Source organism: Prosopis cineraria, unplaced genomic scaffold, assembly GCF_029017545.1.
Source record: "Prosopis cineraria cultivar Desert tree isolate PC_DT_omini unplaced genomic scaffold, ASM2901754v1 PC14, whole genome shotgun sequence".
Lineage (NCBI taxonomy): Eukaryota > Viridiplantae > Streptophyta > Magnoliopsida > Fabales > Fabaceae > Prosopis > Prosopis cineraria.
This window is the reverse complement of record NW_026555345.1, coordinates 26460915-26478202: the sequence shown is the minus strand read 5'-3', so window position 1 is coordinate 26478202 and position 17288 is coordinate 26460915. Positions and strand designations below refer to the sequence as shown.

The following is a 17288-nucleotide window of genomic DNA, read 5'->3' as shown; positions in this document are numbered from 1 at the left end:
AATTTGTAACTCAATTTTTTAATTTTACAATTACGTTGTGATAAATTTATAATTTATTTTTTAAATTTTAAAATGGTTGAAGAAGAAAAAATTATTTTTTTATTAAAATTTAAAATACAAGTTGCAAATTCACCACAAAAGGATTGCAAAATTAAAAAATTGAGTTATAAATTATTGAAATTTGATACTTTTGACTTAACTTGAATTAAATTGATCTTTTTAAAACCTCTCTATCATTCTCCAAAAAAAAACCCCCCGCCAACTTACTTTAATTAAGTTATTTTAATAAATTAAGGTTAAAATCTAAGCTAAAATTAATTGTGTATTATAATTTATAACACAAAAACAACAATAAGATTGTAAAATATATAAAGAAAGAAATTGATTTACTAATTTATTCTTCTAATAACGTTCATATTTTTTCTTCAAATTGACGATATAACAGCCCTCCTTGTGTATTACTCTTTCTATTAAAAAATATAAGACATTTTTAATAAAATCTCATTATCTAATAAAATAATTATTTATCTTCAAATTAACACTATCTTTTCATATTTACTTCCATTTAATAGGGTGTTTCATTCTAAAATAAATATAAAGTGATTTATTCATTATACACTTAAAAAAAAAACTTATTAAATTTAAGTATGGATATTTAATATGGATAGTTAATAGATTCAAAGCTAAAAATTTATTAAATTTTAAAATAAAATTAATGAGTTTTAAAAATTTTCTTGATACTGGTGAAACATATTTGAAGAAACTTATAAATAGGATCAAAAAAGTAACGATTACATCTTGAAACACTAAAAATACTTTATATTTTTCACAATCAAACTGTTCATTCCTTTTTCTTACTTCAAATTGACAATAATGAGAAATTTAATCTTTTTAGGAAAAATAAATAATTATTGACAATAACTATTACTATATGAGCGTGTGTTCAAATTATATTTAAAAAAAAAACACATATCTACTAAGTTATACCAGAACTTAACGGGGAGAAATTCTTCCTATAGAATTTCGTATTATTCTTAGACAAAAATTATGCATGGGTTTTATATTTTATTTGTTTTGGTCAATTTGACCAAAATAACATGAGACCAATTGTCGTTTGACTTATTTTTGATGGTATAAAAAAAAAAAAACCTAGTTGACATGTTTGTTTTTAAAATAATACTCCATTCAATTCTAAATATAAGAACTAGTTAAGAGATTTGATTTGATTCTAAACATAACACCTCAAAATATTTTTTCTCCAAAAATTATAACTTCTTGTCAAACATCCCCTATAGATTGCACATCAAGGGGATTTAGAATGGAGGAAATATTCATTAATTAATTCCATACAATAAGTTCAATGCATTTATTTCGTTTACAATTGAAAGTTTGGAACAATAGAGTATCCTCTACCAGAAGGAAGAAATCAGCCATAAGCCATTCACCTGAAATTATATAGTAAAGAAATAGATTCAACACTAATAGTTTCACTTTGCATAATCTCAACATTTTAAGCTTTACACATAATTTCATTTATAAAGAAAATGCCCAAGCCAAAAAATCAAATCAAAACAAAACAAAACAGTAGCCAGGGAAAAACAAAACTTAGTAGGATTTGAAACCATTAAGATAATGTTTGGATCAGTAAATTTGGATTTAAATTTAAGAGAACGATAGTTAGATTTCAAAATATTAAATCACTAACACTTAATTCCTTAACAAAATTTTATATAAAATAAATTATAAATGTCAATTCAAATAATTATAAATAAAATTTTTTGTTACAATCTAAAATTATATTTAATACTTAAATATTTATTTGCAATTGAAATTTTTAAATTTGTAATTATTTAAATCAATATCTTCAACTAATTTTTTCAAAAAAAAAATCATCATGAACTTGACTATAATTGATTTAATATTCTGAGACCTAACTGTCATTTTTCCTTTGAATTTTAAATTTAAAATTTTGCATTTCAAATCTAAATTCATGTATTTAAAATATTTTATTTGAATAACTTAAAAAAATTCAAATAAAGAAGAAAGATGAGTTGAGCTTCAAAATGAAAATGAAAAATTAAAAATGATGAGTTTACTTATATTCTCAATCAACGAGATACAATAAAAGATAAGAGAAAAATAGTCAAAACACAAAGGGAATGAATAGCTTGAAGTAACTAAAATTTTAAATGACTACTGACTAGTGTATAAAGAGAATTTAAAGTTATAAATGAAATATAATAAGAGATAATCAAATCCAAAGCCATAAGATTCTGTGTATACGAGCGAGGGATTTCTATCTCCAAACACATCATAAAATATATGGGGCAGCACCTTTTCATTACGATTAGCAAATTCGCTCAACTGAACAAACACAAGCAATCAATTTTGTGTAAATCCACATTCTATAAACAATTTTTGTTACGTGGCAACATTATGGAAGATAAAATACCAACTTCAGCAAACATTCCCTTATTCCAACCAGAATATATACGGAATAATTTCCCGTCAATAATACAACTTTGGTAAACTACACTCTTTGGTGGTGGCTCTTGTTAAGCAACTCGTACAAGTATTCTCAGAAATGAGCAGCAGATGGAGAAGCAGAAGAAGTTCCAGCCATTATTTCAAACTCAACAAGTCAAAATACTGCTTAATCAGTCAACCACCATGACTGACTGAAACATAAATGCAAAATACTGCTAAATAAATCTCTGTTCCTACCTATATTAATATTTTCTTCTTTTCTCAATCTACTTATGGACAGCCAAAGCTTCAATCACTATTAAAACCCACTCCAAAGCATAAGAACAGCCAACTGAACTAAAAACTAACCACAGATCGCACAAACCCAAGACACAGATCCATATTCACCCAATGCCCCCGTCACATTACCCCCTCAATCTTATCAATTTGAGATTCAGCAAATGTGAAAAGGGCAAGTGAATCTTTATCTTATAACTTTTCTTGTCAACCAAACAAAAACTTTTCCCTTTTGAGGTTCAAGCAACTAAGCAAGTGAGAAAGGTAATGAAGGAAATAATTCACTATTAAGCTGCTCTAATACAATGTTCCTTCAATTTTTCACTCTCTCTTGTGAACCAACCAAACCAAACAGACCTTTACATATTTTTAAATCATGAAAGCTTGGAGGAATGATCAAAACTCACAAGAGCTCACATAAAAAGCTTTCAAGGGGAGACAAAGAAATGGAAAACCAAAATCATGGAAGCTGGACGAAAATGCTGTTTAGAAAAACGGGTCATCGAGAAATATTGACAGAGACACAAATTTAAATTTAAAATACAACACAAAAGCTGAAGCACAAATGTTACATTACAATATCTCAGATATAAATAAAAATGGGAAAGTAAATTGTAAAATGAAAGAATTCACCCCTCATAGGTACTCCCTTCCCTCAATTCTTTCAAAAAAGATTTGATAGGGTGCCACACTGCCATATCAAACATCAATTGAAGGAAGAATTCGGTAGTTTGGGCATTCTTGTTTAAGTCAAAATGGTAACTGGATACATGATGGATAACCACAACAGCTAAGTTTAAGAGTTCCGTATAAAGAAAAAAGTAGAGCTGAGCTAACCTTTGATTGCTCATTTACCACAAAATCCAAAAGGAAGTTGAGCCAACTTAGACAAGATAGTCCATTTCAATGAGCAAATTGAAATCAGACAACACGGCAAAACGGCAAAAAGAAAGGCGGCTTCTTGTTCAAAAGACTTCAACATTTCCTTCTACTCTGAACAATGCTTCCCAAAATATTATAATGATACATTAAATCTAACACAGAGACAGTACTTAGGCCTAAAACTTTCGTAACAATAAGAACATCGAAGAAAATGCCACAAGATTGGTCATATCCTAATCAAAGAAGTCATGGAAAAAGAGAATTAGAAGATTCTAAATTTTAACACACACTTTGGAGAGTAAGAACTCATACTCGCTTCATTTGGCAGAGGTTTCCTGAGGTGTCTTGGCCACGATAGAGAGGGCGTGCAATCCAGATTGAAGCTCATCGGCGAGCAAGTCGTAGACCATACGATGCCGTTTCACGAGACTCTGGCCATCGAATTTGGGAGAGACGATCTTCAGGTTGAAATGGGTTTCTTCCCCAGAGGTTCCTTTCATGGCAGCGTGACCCGCGTGCTGGTACGACACGTCTTCTACCTCCAAAACCGTGGCTTCCAGCGCTGACTGTAACTTCGTCTTTATCCTATTGGCCCTCGATAGCACCATGTTCGCACCCCTAGAAGCCATCACCTTTATGGAGAGAAGTCGAAAAGAGAATAGGAGAATAAAAAATCAACGCATATTTCGCACAAATTTGCAAGGACAAAAGTGCAAAATCCAACAGAGATTGGAGAATGAAGATTAGAGAGGGAGGGTGAATCGGAAAAATCGAACAGCTGGGGAATGTAATCTGAGAAAGGGGCAATTTAGATTCGGCTAGATCAAGCAATCTAAAATTGGAGAAACAAAAGCGTGAATCGAACGCGCTACCTTCAGATCCTCATTTTGATACTTTACCAACTAAGACGTCCCCCGACGTCTAAATTTGCACTTCTAAGATTTTTTATCTTAAAGCTTGTTCCGCAAAATGCATTACCATTACTTTTCAAATTTGAATTTGAATATAAATCACATTTATTATTTAGATAATTAAAAATATATAAATTTAATTTTTACCCAAATTTAAATTCAATTATTACTTCAATATTTTTATAATTTTAAATCTTTTTAAACTTTTATTATTTTAAATTTCTATAGAAACCTTTCTTTTTTTTTGTTTGATTGTCAACTTTGCTACCTTCTCAACTTTAACACCCCACCTCCAATAGATTTTCATTGAGATTGAGCTGTCGAAATTGACTAGGATTGGATGGCCAACTTTGATAAGAACAAGATCGTCAATGTTGATCAAGACTTGATTGCCGATGGTGATAGGGATCGAATGGCAGGTGACAACTGGAATTAAAATGCCAGCGTCGACCAGGATGTAACAATTAACGATACCAAGGACCAAACTATGGATACCTATCGAGATTGGACTGCTAAAGTCAACTAGGATTAGATCATCGAAGTCAATTAGCACCGACCCACATGTAATGATTAGGACCAAAATGTTGGCGTCGATCAAACAGGATAGCTAGTGTTGATTAGGACCTAACAGCCAACTTCAACCAGGACTGGACCTCAGCATTGATCTTGGTTTAGGAATTTCAAATATCAATTTACTTTCAACCACCCTCCTTTTGACACCTAACGCCAGTTTGCTGCTATCGCTGCCATTCGATGCTAGTCTAGTGTTGTCATTTAGTGTCGATCCACTACCATTATGTGGTGATAGTTTGTCGCACCTAACCGATGCCGATCCGCCACTGTCGTCATTGTTCAAGACCTATTTGTGATTGTGATCACCATCTTTGATTCATTCGCTTTTTTCATATGATGCTAAATGTTGTGGTTAACAAGGAATGTTTTAATGTCATTATCTAGGTCCAATCTACAGCCTTCAGGCTACTATAATCATCCTGTGCCAATTTGTAGGCTTTGATTAGGATCAGACTACCAGTGCCAACTAGGATCAAACTATCATTGCCTATCGAGACTGGATCACTGTCATCGTTTGGATTTGGATAGCCAAAGTTGACCAAGACTAGGGTGCCATTGGGCCACTGACATCATCTAGGCTTGGACAGTCAGAGTTGACTAAGACTAAGGCATCGTTAGTCTTGATTTGAATTGAACTGCTAACTTTGAATAGGATCAGAACACAAAAGTCATCTAGTTGTCTTTAAATTAAAATATAAAATTTAAATTTTTATTTAAAAGCTAAACACATGATTTTAATATTATAATTTAAAATTTTTATATTATGCAAAAAAAAATTTATAATTTATGAATTTCAAATTCAAATTCTCAATTAAAATTCATTCATTCAAATACAACCTAAATGTAATTTTGTGATAATCAATTTTTTTTTGCCCTCATCCATTATTTAATTAAATATGTAAAAAAAATGGATCGTGATTTAAAGGTAGAGTATAAATTTTACTTTCGTTTGTTTAAAAACACATTTTTTGCCTTTTTTTTTCCAGCACAACTTTTGAACTATTATTTAAGAGAGTATCTTAGTTTTGTACCTAAAATTGCTTTGTCAAATATCAATTCAATATTTATGTAAATTCCCCAAGGAAAGATATTTATAGAAAACGGTTCTTATCAAGCAGTTTGGACATTTTCATTACTCCTATTAGCCTTCACATTTTTACACCTCAGATCAAATTAAGATATTCATAAACACTAGAAAAATTATTTCTACCCTTTCTCTTACTCCTGGAAGAAAATTCTTATTAATAGATTATAAGGGTGGGTTTCCCATACAATACTCTTTTCTTTTTTCTTTTTTTAACCTGAAATGCAATAGTAGTTATTCATAATAAAGGTTAATCATATGGTACTTAGTTTATCTTAAATACAAGTTACATGAGTGAAGGACTAATTTTTATCTTCATGTTTTTTAATAATTTTCAAATATCACGCAAAGCTTGACAGTTTTTTTCGGGACAAAAAGCTTGACCGGTTTTTATTGCAGAGATTATATTCATTACAAACTCTTTTCAATCTCATCATCATTTCTTTCAAGCAATGACTGAAGAAAACATTTTGACATTAAAATAATAAATTGTTTTGATAAAGGCTTAATCATTATTTTAATATTTTTATGAAATAAAAAATTTAATTTTATAATAATGTAAAATAATATTTGAGGAAATTCAACTAAAATGATTAATAAATTCAATCAGGGCATCTTAAATTCTTAATTAACCATATATATATAATCCTAGCCCTAAAATGAAATTAAAATTCTGATATTTTTCCTCACAGTCACGCCACTGCTACAGTCCACTAATACACTGTACGTACTGGCCGAAAACAAAAATTCACAGCACGTCGATCTGGATTCTACAGTCCACGTTGTTATTCCACACTCACTGTCCTCCCACTAACGCTCTGCGATTCGGATCGTAGTGACAGTGTTGTGGCGAGCCGAAGGTAACAAACTATGAAACTAACAACGCCTTTTGGATTTCTCGTTCTTTGCTTTATTTTTTTCACCTTACTTTGAACGCTATCTCTTCCAATGAGCTGATGAGCATTAATTCTTCATCGTTGATTTTATGGTGTTTATATATGCAAAAATCAGTCAGTTTGCTTCGCAGGAAAATGTGAGTAAAAGTGAATTCATGTAATGTAAGTCTCAGTCTGTGTGATTTTTTTTTTTTTAAGTACTTTTGAGCGGAATCTCAGGAAGGCAAGGAGGCAACAAAAACAGCAGGTTCGATCACTCTCTATCCCTTTCACCTTGGTCATCAATATTTTCTGATGTGTCCGAACTTTTGGTGACCCCTGTTTGTGAATATCTCTCATATTGCTGTGTTTTGGTTTTCCGTTTCTTTGCCTTTTCTTCAAATTCTTTTAGCGCAAGCTCTTGTAATTCTTCCTTTAAGTTTTTATGCTCTTCAAATCGATACAGTTCTGTCTGGTTTGTGTGAAGAGTTACAGGTATTAGAGCAGCTAAATGGTGAACTATTTCTTTTATATTTCTTTTCTCATTTGGCTGACGCGAAAGGTTATAAGAGAAAGAATCGCTTGCGTTTTTCTCTTTTAATTTACTAAATCTCTAATCGATATCCGTTTGGTTCGCCAGAAAGAGTGAAAAAAAAAAAGGAATAATAGTAGCATTATTTTGATTCTCTGTTTCCTTGCATCGGGTCTGTACAATGGAGGAATTGGTAAATACGGAGCTGTTTTTCCGGTTTGTGTGATCTGTGATTAGTTGTTCGTAGGCCTATTAAAAACTAAATAGAAGTAAAACCAAAATATAGGTAAGAACAGAGATGTATTTTTGCATTGATGCTTCATAGATCCTTGATGGAATTAGGAAATGTTTGCCGTAACATTACGTAAATAAAAATTGTTCTTACAAATTGAATTTAAGCAAATTTATTGATGCAACTCAGTGGTGAAAGGAAGTTGGATCCTTATATCTTGTTCTTTCTAGTTTTTCCTATTATAAAGTCCTCTCCTTTTTCTGATTTTAGTAATCCTTTTTCTTTGATAATCTAGGCAACGAGATATGTAAAATGAATTTGAATTGAACCAGCTTCAATTTTCTTTGCTGTTGTAGGAAATGAAGAAGCTTCATGGATTATTGGACATTGACAGCCTCTTTGATGTTTTATCTCGTATTCCAGTAAAGAACTTGCTTGGTTTCAAGTGCATTTCGGAGGAATGGCGCAACATTATCTCTAATAATCGTTTCTTCATCAAAGTTCATCTGGAAAAGACTGAGCCAATCTTATCAGGCTTTATTTTTCAAGAGAAGTTCATGTGGAGCAATGAAGACATCAAAAGTATCAGTTATATGAACATTCCGTCTCTTGATGATAATCAGAACACAATATCAAAATCCATAATTCACCGCAAAATCTTCAGTTTCCTTCCTGAAGATGTTGTTGTGTTGTCTTCGTGCAATGGTCTAGTCTGCTGTCGCAGTTGCTGTTTCTTGTCTTCTCTCACAAAGACGACTCTTTATATTTGCAACCCCACAAACAGAGAATGGATTTCTTTGGATTGGCTTGATTATAACAAACATGACAGCATAGTATTGACTTTTGACCCGTATAAAGACCCCATAGACATCTCTACCAAGTTCAACCTTGTAAGGGTGAGGCAGGTTGAGGTTGAGCACAAGAATGAGAACGAAGAAGATGAAGATGATGGAGAAGAATTATCACACTACTTCACATTTGAGCTATACTCATCAGAAACAAAATCATGGAAGAAATCAAATGAGATATGCCATTGCAACGATGGTTCAATCAAGAAACAAGGAATTTATATTGGGAATGTCTTACATTGGCTCACTGATGCGGATCATATTCTCACTTTTGATCCAGAGAAAGAATTATCCCTTGTAATTTCAACGCCAATCCCATCCAGAGAATTCAAAGCCATACCTGAAGCTTGTATTGGAGAATGCAGAGGGATTCTATGTTATGTCATGATAACAGAAAGTGGTCTTTATGTGTGGAATCTTGCAGATTACTATGAGGCTAAATGGGAACTCAAGTTTTGGAAATCATTGGAAGATATTGAAATGGAGAATTCCAAGTTCTTCTGCAATTTGCAGAACCATGTTTTGCGAAGAGCAGATTTGAACCAGAACCCATGGATGGATCCTCTGAGCTTCAAGGACGGAGTTTTGTTGATGAAGGTGTGCGTGAGAGTCTACTTTTATGACATTGAGAAGAATTTGATGGTAGAAGCTTGCAATCTTCAAGACCTGAGTGCTAATTCCTTGCCTTGTCCCACTGTGCTACCTTATTCCATGAGTTTGGTGCCTTTGTAAACCAAGCAAAGGAATGTTTCTTTTGCCTCTTACAGCATTCATTGTCGTTCTTATTATAAATCTGATCGTCTTCTTTTTCATATATAATATCCGTAGAGTATATAATGAAAGTAATATCAAGTTAATTTTTTTTACCATCATATCTAGTTAAATTTAGTCATTTAGATGTATAGATTTAATCATTATTATAAGGTTTTTAATATGATAATGAAATTTTAAATATTTTTTTCCAGAGTTTTGAAATAATACTGAATGAAATTCAACAAAAATTCCGCATAACATGAAATAAGAATTACAACAAATTAATAAATTAAAGAATCAAACTAATAGCTGACGCGTTATAACACAACTATACAAACAAGCAGCTAGGCACAACTATACAAACAAGCAGTTACGTCTGGTTGAAATTCTTTAAATTTAAGGCTTCCATTCATCCAAAACAATGATACACACGCAAATCAATCAAATAAAAATTCCAATTCTTAGTTATTGATATTTGGAAAATTCAAAATTCCAAACTTATGACTTTTTGGCACAAACCTTAATAAACTAATTATTTTAATATATAAAACCATATTTGATTCCTATCATCATTCTTTTTCTCCTTTTTTTTTCCTCCCCATCCCATTCTCATTTTGAATTAAAAATTCGATGATTGAGATTTAATCAAATTCATTTATTTATTTTAATTCGAGTCTATAGTCCGTTTATAGTTGTGAACTACTCCTATTAAGCTTTAACAGTTTAGATCTATTTATTTTTTTATTTTTTTTTATTATAATAATTTTTTAAAACATTAAATCTTAACTCTTCATTTTTTTGTCCAAGGATGAGGAGAAGAAAAGGAGAAAAAAGAAAATGAGAAAAACCAAATCCAAACTTGTTATATATACTTTCATATTTAAATTTAATGAGTGGCCTGTGTCTACTTATTCACTTAATATTTTAATTATAATTATTAGATTTTATTTTATTAATAGTTGAAAATTATCAAGATAATTTTTTTTAAAAAAAATTCAAAACAACCTCACGATCAGAACACTCATAACATATTATCCTTTTTAAAAATTTAATATTTAATGATTTTTAAGTATTATATATTAAAATTTTAAACAATCATTCAAGTAAGTCAAATGGCTGGTATCATATTATATGAAACACTCATTAGATAAGTGAATTTATGCCATTCATTGTATCTAAATCTGACTTATACATAAGTAAAATATTTGTTTCACCCGGCTAAAAAAAAAAAAAAGTTAAGTTATCTCCCTTAGTCTTAGTTATATTTGAGATTGTCTCCCCCCACCCCGACCAAAAATGCTCCTGTCAGTAATAATGGTTATTTATTGTAATAATTTCATTCATCTTTTTTTTTTAATTTTGAATGCTGGCACAATTATTAAAAACTAAGTGCCTAAAAAAAATTCTTGTGCTTAAAAAATATAAACTAAGTTTTTAAAAACTTAAGTGTATGATAAGTTCATTGATATACAATAAGTTTTTCATTGATATATAAAAAATTTATTATTAAAAATTTAAAAAATTATAAGAGATTTATCATTAATACACAACATTATATTGTTGACCAATATAGTAAACCAACTATATTGTAAAATATAATAAATATTAGGTTGTTTATTTTATTTAGTCTTATAATATTGACTATATATGCAAAAGTATCAAAAATTAATTACAACTTGATCACAATTCAACTAGTGAATAATGAACTCAATTTCTTAAGATTATATCCCCTATATTTTTAATTTACTTTTTTTTAATCATTAATCATTATTTGTTACACATGGACCATAATGAGATTATATTTTTTCATATTCTGTCTCTATTAGAATTAATAAATTTTCAAAACATTAAAAAAAAAGAGTATATTGTAAAATGTGAGCCATCGAGAGCCACTGTAAAAGCAGCAGCAGCGAACCATTTCCGATTTTGATACATTCACTATTTCTTACATGTATTACGCCTCTCGTCTGGCTGCGCTCTCCCACTTAAGTCGTTAGGCATTCTCGTCTGCCATTCTGAATGTAGTATTGTGGCCAGCCAAAAAGTAAGGACTTATTTGAAAATTTGTTCTAAAACAGTTTTTTATTTTTTAAAATAAAATAATAAAAAAATTTGTTTGATAATGTGTTTTCAAAAAATATTTTAAAAAACAAAAAAATAAAATATTGTTCTGAAAAATAAAAAAATGAAAACAACTTTTAAATGTTCTGTGATTATTGTTCTGAAGAATAAGTGAAAATAAAAAAAACACATATTTTTATTATTTTTTTTATTTTCAAAACATGTTTTATAAAACACCAATTTTTAAAACAATAAAATAAAAACAGTTTTAAATAGCCCCTAATTAACTAACAATTCATGTTGGATTTCTTTATTTCTTTCCTCCTCTTCTTTTTACCCTTTCAATGCTCTTTTCACGATCTTTATTGGTGATTTTATCACTGTTTTGAAAACCGGACCCGACCGGCCGGTCGGACTGGTCGGACCGTCGACCGGTCTGGTTTTCGGTCTGGTTCAAAGGAAAAAACCGTTTTCAGAGTTGAGCCGGGTTGAGCCGTTTTGAACCGGCGGTCGGACCGGGAACCGGCGGTCAGACCGGGAACGGGATCCGGTTTTCAAAAACCGGACTGTTCAAAAAAAAACTTTTTTTTTATTTTTTATCAAATTTTTTTAAAAAAATGACTAATTTTTTTAATCATTTGATATTATAGTGTATCATATAGCTTGTTAAGTCGTGATAAACTTAAAATATTTAAGTTTTTTAAGTTAAATAGCAATTTTATATGTATTTCTTATATTTAAATTATTATATACATATATAATTTTTTTTAATTTAATTATTACGTCACCGGTTGGACCATGGTCCAACCGGTTGAACCATGCGAACCGTGAACCGCTGACTTTTCCGGTTCAATGTCCGGTCCGGTTCTGAAAACACTGGATTTTATGTTGTTTGTATGCATATAAGTCTGTTTGGTTAGCAAGAAACAGCGAGAAAATAAAAAGGAATGTAAGTCAAGGCCTGATTTGTGGAATTGTGTTCTTTGGAAGGAAAATCAATCTTTGTTTGACTGGCAAGAAATATAAAGAAAATTTGAGGTTGTAGATAGTACTAACACCAGCTGCAGCAGGTTCGTGTCTCTGACTCTTCTAACTTGTTCACCATCATTTTCTCAGGGTTTCGAACTTTTGATGACCTCCGTTTTTTATACTACCTTTTTCATCTTGCGGGAGCTCTTACAATCCTTCGTTTGAGTTTTCATGAGTTTCAAATCTGTAAAGATCTGTTTGGCTGGCAAGAAAGAGTGGAAAAGTATATGAATATTGTATTAGAGCAGCTGAAAATAGTGAACTATTTCTTTCATTTCCTTTCTTGTACGCTAAATCTTAGAAGCGCATAGACTTCGTGTAGTTGACGAGAAAGGTCATGAGAAAAAAAATAAAATAAAATTCTGTTTCTTCTTATTTTAAAAAAGAAAATGTAATCTGGTTTTGGATCTTCAATTAAGAACATTTCACCACGCTCTGCTTTGGTTTGTGGAAGATAATGAAGAAAACCAGTAGCCGAGAAAATTTGCATGGCTTGCTTTTGATATTCAGTTCACAATGACACTAGTTCGGCACATGTATCTTCTTTTCGTTATTTCATTTGTGGAGTGGAGCCATCATGATGAAACTTTGAATCCATGAAACTCTATGTTCTGTTCACATGTTTAATACTTTGAGCCAATAGCACTGATGGAAGTGCTCAATGTTTTTGCGCTGTTATTTGTTCTGGTGCCACTAAACCCTAAAATCCGGATTGCCTAGCATTATACTTTAAAAAGTGACAGTAGTAGTCAATAGTCATTACAAAAAAGGTTGCAATCCCTGATGAGATGATGGCATGATGTTCTATATTTTTCCTTCAAGCTTATGTATTAATACATAACATGTTAATCATCTTCCTCTTTACATTTTTAATTTGATTTATGATCTTTTTTCTTCGCTTCACATTTTGCTGTTATAAAATTGTCTATCCTTTTCCTCACCGTAGTAATCTTCCTTCCATAGAGTTGAAAACTCCCACTTATTTCGTTAATCTAGGCAGTAGCATTATTTTCTTTAAATACCACCACTTGCAACTTTTGTATGCAGTGTAAAATGAATTTGAACTAAATCTGTAACTAATTTCGTTTCTACTTTAGGAAATGGAGAAGCTTAACGAGTTTCTGGACAGGAAGAACCTTTATAGTGTTCTATCACGTATTTCAACAAAGATCCTGCTTGGATTTAAGTGTATTTCTAAGAAATGGCATAGCTTTATCTCCCACGATCGTTCCTTCATCAGAGCTCAGCTGGAGAAGACAGAGGCAATGCTATCAGGCTTCATTGTTCAAGAGTCATTCATGTGGCTCATCGAAAACGTCAGAAGCACCCATTATATAAACATCACTCTTCTTGATACAATGATAATCACAACACAAGATCGAAATCCTTAGTTCATAATGACGTTCGATTTCCTTCCTGAAAATGTTATTGTGCTGTCTTCATGCAATGGTCTGATCTGTTGTCTGAACTACAGTGGGATGTCTTTTTCTTCAACGAAAACAACTCTTTATATCTGTAACCCCACAAACAAACAATGGATTTCTTTGGATTGTCCTCATTATGACAAAACTGACAACATATTATTGGCTTCTCACTTGGTAAAAGTCAAGCAACTTGAGATTGGGAATGAGGCGGAAAGAGATGACGATGAACCATTTCACTACTTCACATTTGGAATATACTCATCATAAACAAAATCATGGAAAATATCAAATGAGATTTGTTGCTGTGATGACGATTTTAATCCAAGGAATTGACATTGGAGATGTCATATACTGGCTAGCTGATTCTAATGACATTCTCACTTTTGATCTTGAGAAGAAGCCATCTTTGGTAATTTCAACACCAGTTCCATCCACAAAATTGAGTGTCATACCTTGCATTGGAGAATGGAAAGGGATGCTTCACTATGTCAGGAAGGTATACTTCGAAAGCCATGGACGGATCCTTTAAGTTTCAAGGATGGAGTATTGTTGATGAAGGCGGGTGATAATGTCTGGTTTTATGACATTGAGAAGAACACCGTGGTTGAATCTTGCAATCTTCATGACCGGACTAATTCCTTACCTTGTCCTAGGCCTAGTGTTTTTCCTTATTTCCATGAGTTTGGTACCTTTAGAATAATCATAGGAGGCGTCTTTTTTTTCCCCCCTCTCCATTAGCTTTCTAAAGAGTCAGATGGTACAAATATATCAAATATGCTCACAATGATGCAACAGATTATCTGTTAGGAACAGTTGCGTGGGCATATTTTTGGCTATCTATGGCGGTTCCAATGTTTTGACTCAATATAATGTTTTCAAGAAGAGTTGTTAATATTTTTCTCAATCCACATTAGTCATTTCAGGTAGTTTCTTTTTGTGGCCTTGTTTTTCTATTGTAGATTAATTTGTTTGGAAAATTCTCAAAGAAGATTGCATATTCTAGAATATTTGGTGGGGTCGAATGGGAGCGAGAATATTGATACTTTTATGTTAGAATCCATTTAAGATTCCAACCATTTAATGTACAACAACCTCATGTTTTAAAAGAAATAGGGATAATAAAGAAAATGATAGTACATTTGTTAAAACGATAATTTTATTTATTAATTTGTTAATATTTACTTGTTAGAATTCTTTATCAACTATTAAATTCTTTTAAAGACTATTCGTTAATATTCTCCCAAAGAAATAATGCTGAGTATGAATGTCAATAAAAAGATGTTTCATTGTATGTATAGAAACTGGATTGTAGAAAGAGTATACAAGTATATATTGTAAAAATAACTCATGAATTAAATATAGCGTTGCACAAAAATATGAATTAAATGTGATTTTTACCTCTTAATTATTCGCTCAAAAACATTTCATAAAAAATATGTACACATGGTGCAATTTTTCCTTTCAATTTTTAAAAATAATACATTAGATACCTTGTCATTGAAAAAGTTAACTTTGACTATTAGTGAATTAAATTATAAAAAAAGAGCTCAAAAATAACAAATAAGTATCAAAATTAAATATTTTTGTGTACTTATATATAATTTTTAGATTATTTTCTGTAATTTTTGATATTTTTTTCTATAATTTTTAAGTCAACTAACTATCAAAATTAATTTTTTTTAATGACACAGTGTCTAATGTACCATTTTAAAAATTTTAAAGGGAGAAATTGCATCATGTATAAGTTTAAGATATTCCTAACATCAATAACAAATATGAAGTTAGTAGCAATTGCAATTGAATTTGTTGATCTAGAACCTGCACTCTCAATGGCAATATAAGCAGAGGTGGTAACAGGAGCAACGTGAAAGGTGGCTAGTTAGCTAAATGCATTTGAACCGAACCTATTTACTCACCAACATTCGTTTAAGCAGCACAATTTGCACCACCATCACCAATAGCGGGATAGGCAATTGAAGAGAAAGTAGCAACATTGTATCACATGCTAAACTCCTACTAAATGAAGAGCAAAAATATTCTTTAACTCTAAAAATATATATAGTGCTATCTTCACTTATATGCTTGAATATAAGAAATACTTAGGTCCCCAAAATAACCCATGGGATTTTTTAATGTTATAGAATAACAGTTATATTGGAGAAACAAAGAGAACCACAAAACTAGTGAAGTTTTGTTAATGTTGTACTTTGTAGGAATGTACCAAAACCGATATTAAATTATTCAAAGTACTAATTTAAAAAAATGGTTAAAATTGTGGGTTGGTTAGATTGATTATGAACAAAATATGTTATTGAACTAGTGATGATATTAATTTAATAAACACCATTCAACTAGTCAGGTTAATCTAGTTTTCAACAGTATTCTTTTTACATTATACTTATTCCATCCTTCTTTTCTTACCCTACTTTTTATCAAAACTTACTCTTTGTTATGTATATTGTTTGTCTCTTAAGGGAAACCTGTGCTTTCTGAATATAATGAAATAATGTAAAACTTTTGATATGCTGTTACTTTAATTAGTTGATGTAATGTTATATAAAAATATTTTACAATTTGATAATAGTAATTCTTATACTTTCACTAACAATAATTTCTTTCCATGCATTTCGAGCTATTATATTTTTTGAATGATTATGATATGAAAATGATTGTGTTTTCTTTATTTATCCTTACAATATTTACACGAATTCCGAGCATATACAAGATTATGCTCTTACGTAATTTAAAGTAAAGGGTTGATATTGATATAAAAATAATATTAATATACCTTCCATATTGAATTAAATGTACTTCTAAATTTAGAGAGAAAGGCAAAATTATTTCTTTTTTATTTTCCATAATATCTTATAGTCGGCAATCTTAAAATTAATCTTTAAAAAATATAAATCATTTAAAAAATTTCTTTTTTTTATACTCTCCATGCATTCTTCAAAATTAAATTCTAAACAATATTTAAGAGATTCAGATAGCTATCTTCCTTGTCAAATGCCTACATGCAACAAAAATATTGTTAGTGAAGTAATTTCAAAACTTGTAAATATTTTATTTTAATAAAATAAAAAATTGGGAGGAAAATAGTCCACACTCATTAAAGGTCAGAGGTCCACCCTCTTTGAATACTTTTTTGTAGCAAATACCTTGCTTAAAAGCACCCCCATTATCTATGATATTTTTCTTAGGGGTAACGCTTGGGCAAATATGTATCCTCTCTTCAATAATAATAATAATAATAATAATAATAGCAGCAGTAACAGGAAAAAAGAAAAAGTAACAAGCATTTCCCTGTACAAGTTGTAAAGT

General features: G+C 30.8%; 1 protein-coding gene across 2 annotated transcripts; it reads right to left on the bottom strand.

The window, feature by feature from the left end:
• Positions 1-1312: 1312 nt before the first annotated feature.
• LOC129292572 (protein BOLA1, chloroplastic) lies at positions 1313-4605 on the bottom strand. 2 transcript variants are annotated; one of them, XM_054930143.1, is made up of 3 exons: positions 4518-4605; positions 3958-4277; positions 1313-1445 (listed from the first exon to the last, which is right to left on the bottom strand). In XM_054930143.1, the coding sequence occupies exon 2, from the start codon at positions 4272-4274 to the stop codon at positions 3963-3965; it is 312 nt and encodes a 103-aa protein (XP_054786118.1). In that variant the 5' UTR covers positions 4275-4277; positions 4518-4605; the 3' UTR covers positions 1313-1445; positions 3958-3962. The 2 variants fall into 2 exon arrangements, with proteins under 2 accessions (XP_054786118.1, XP_054786116.1); XM_054930141.1 differs by lacking the exon at positions 4518-4605 and having other exon boundaries at positions 3958-4511.
• Positions 4606-17288: the final 12683 nt, after the last annotated feature.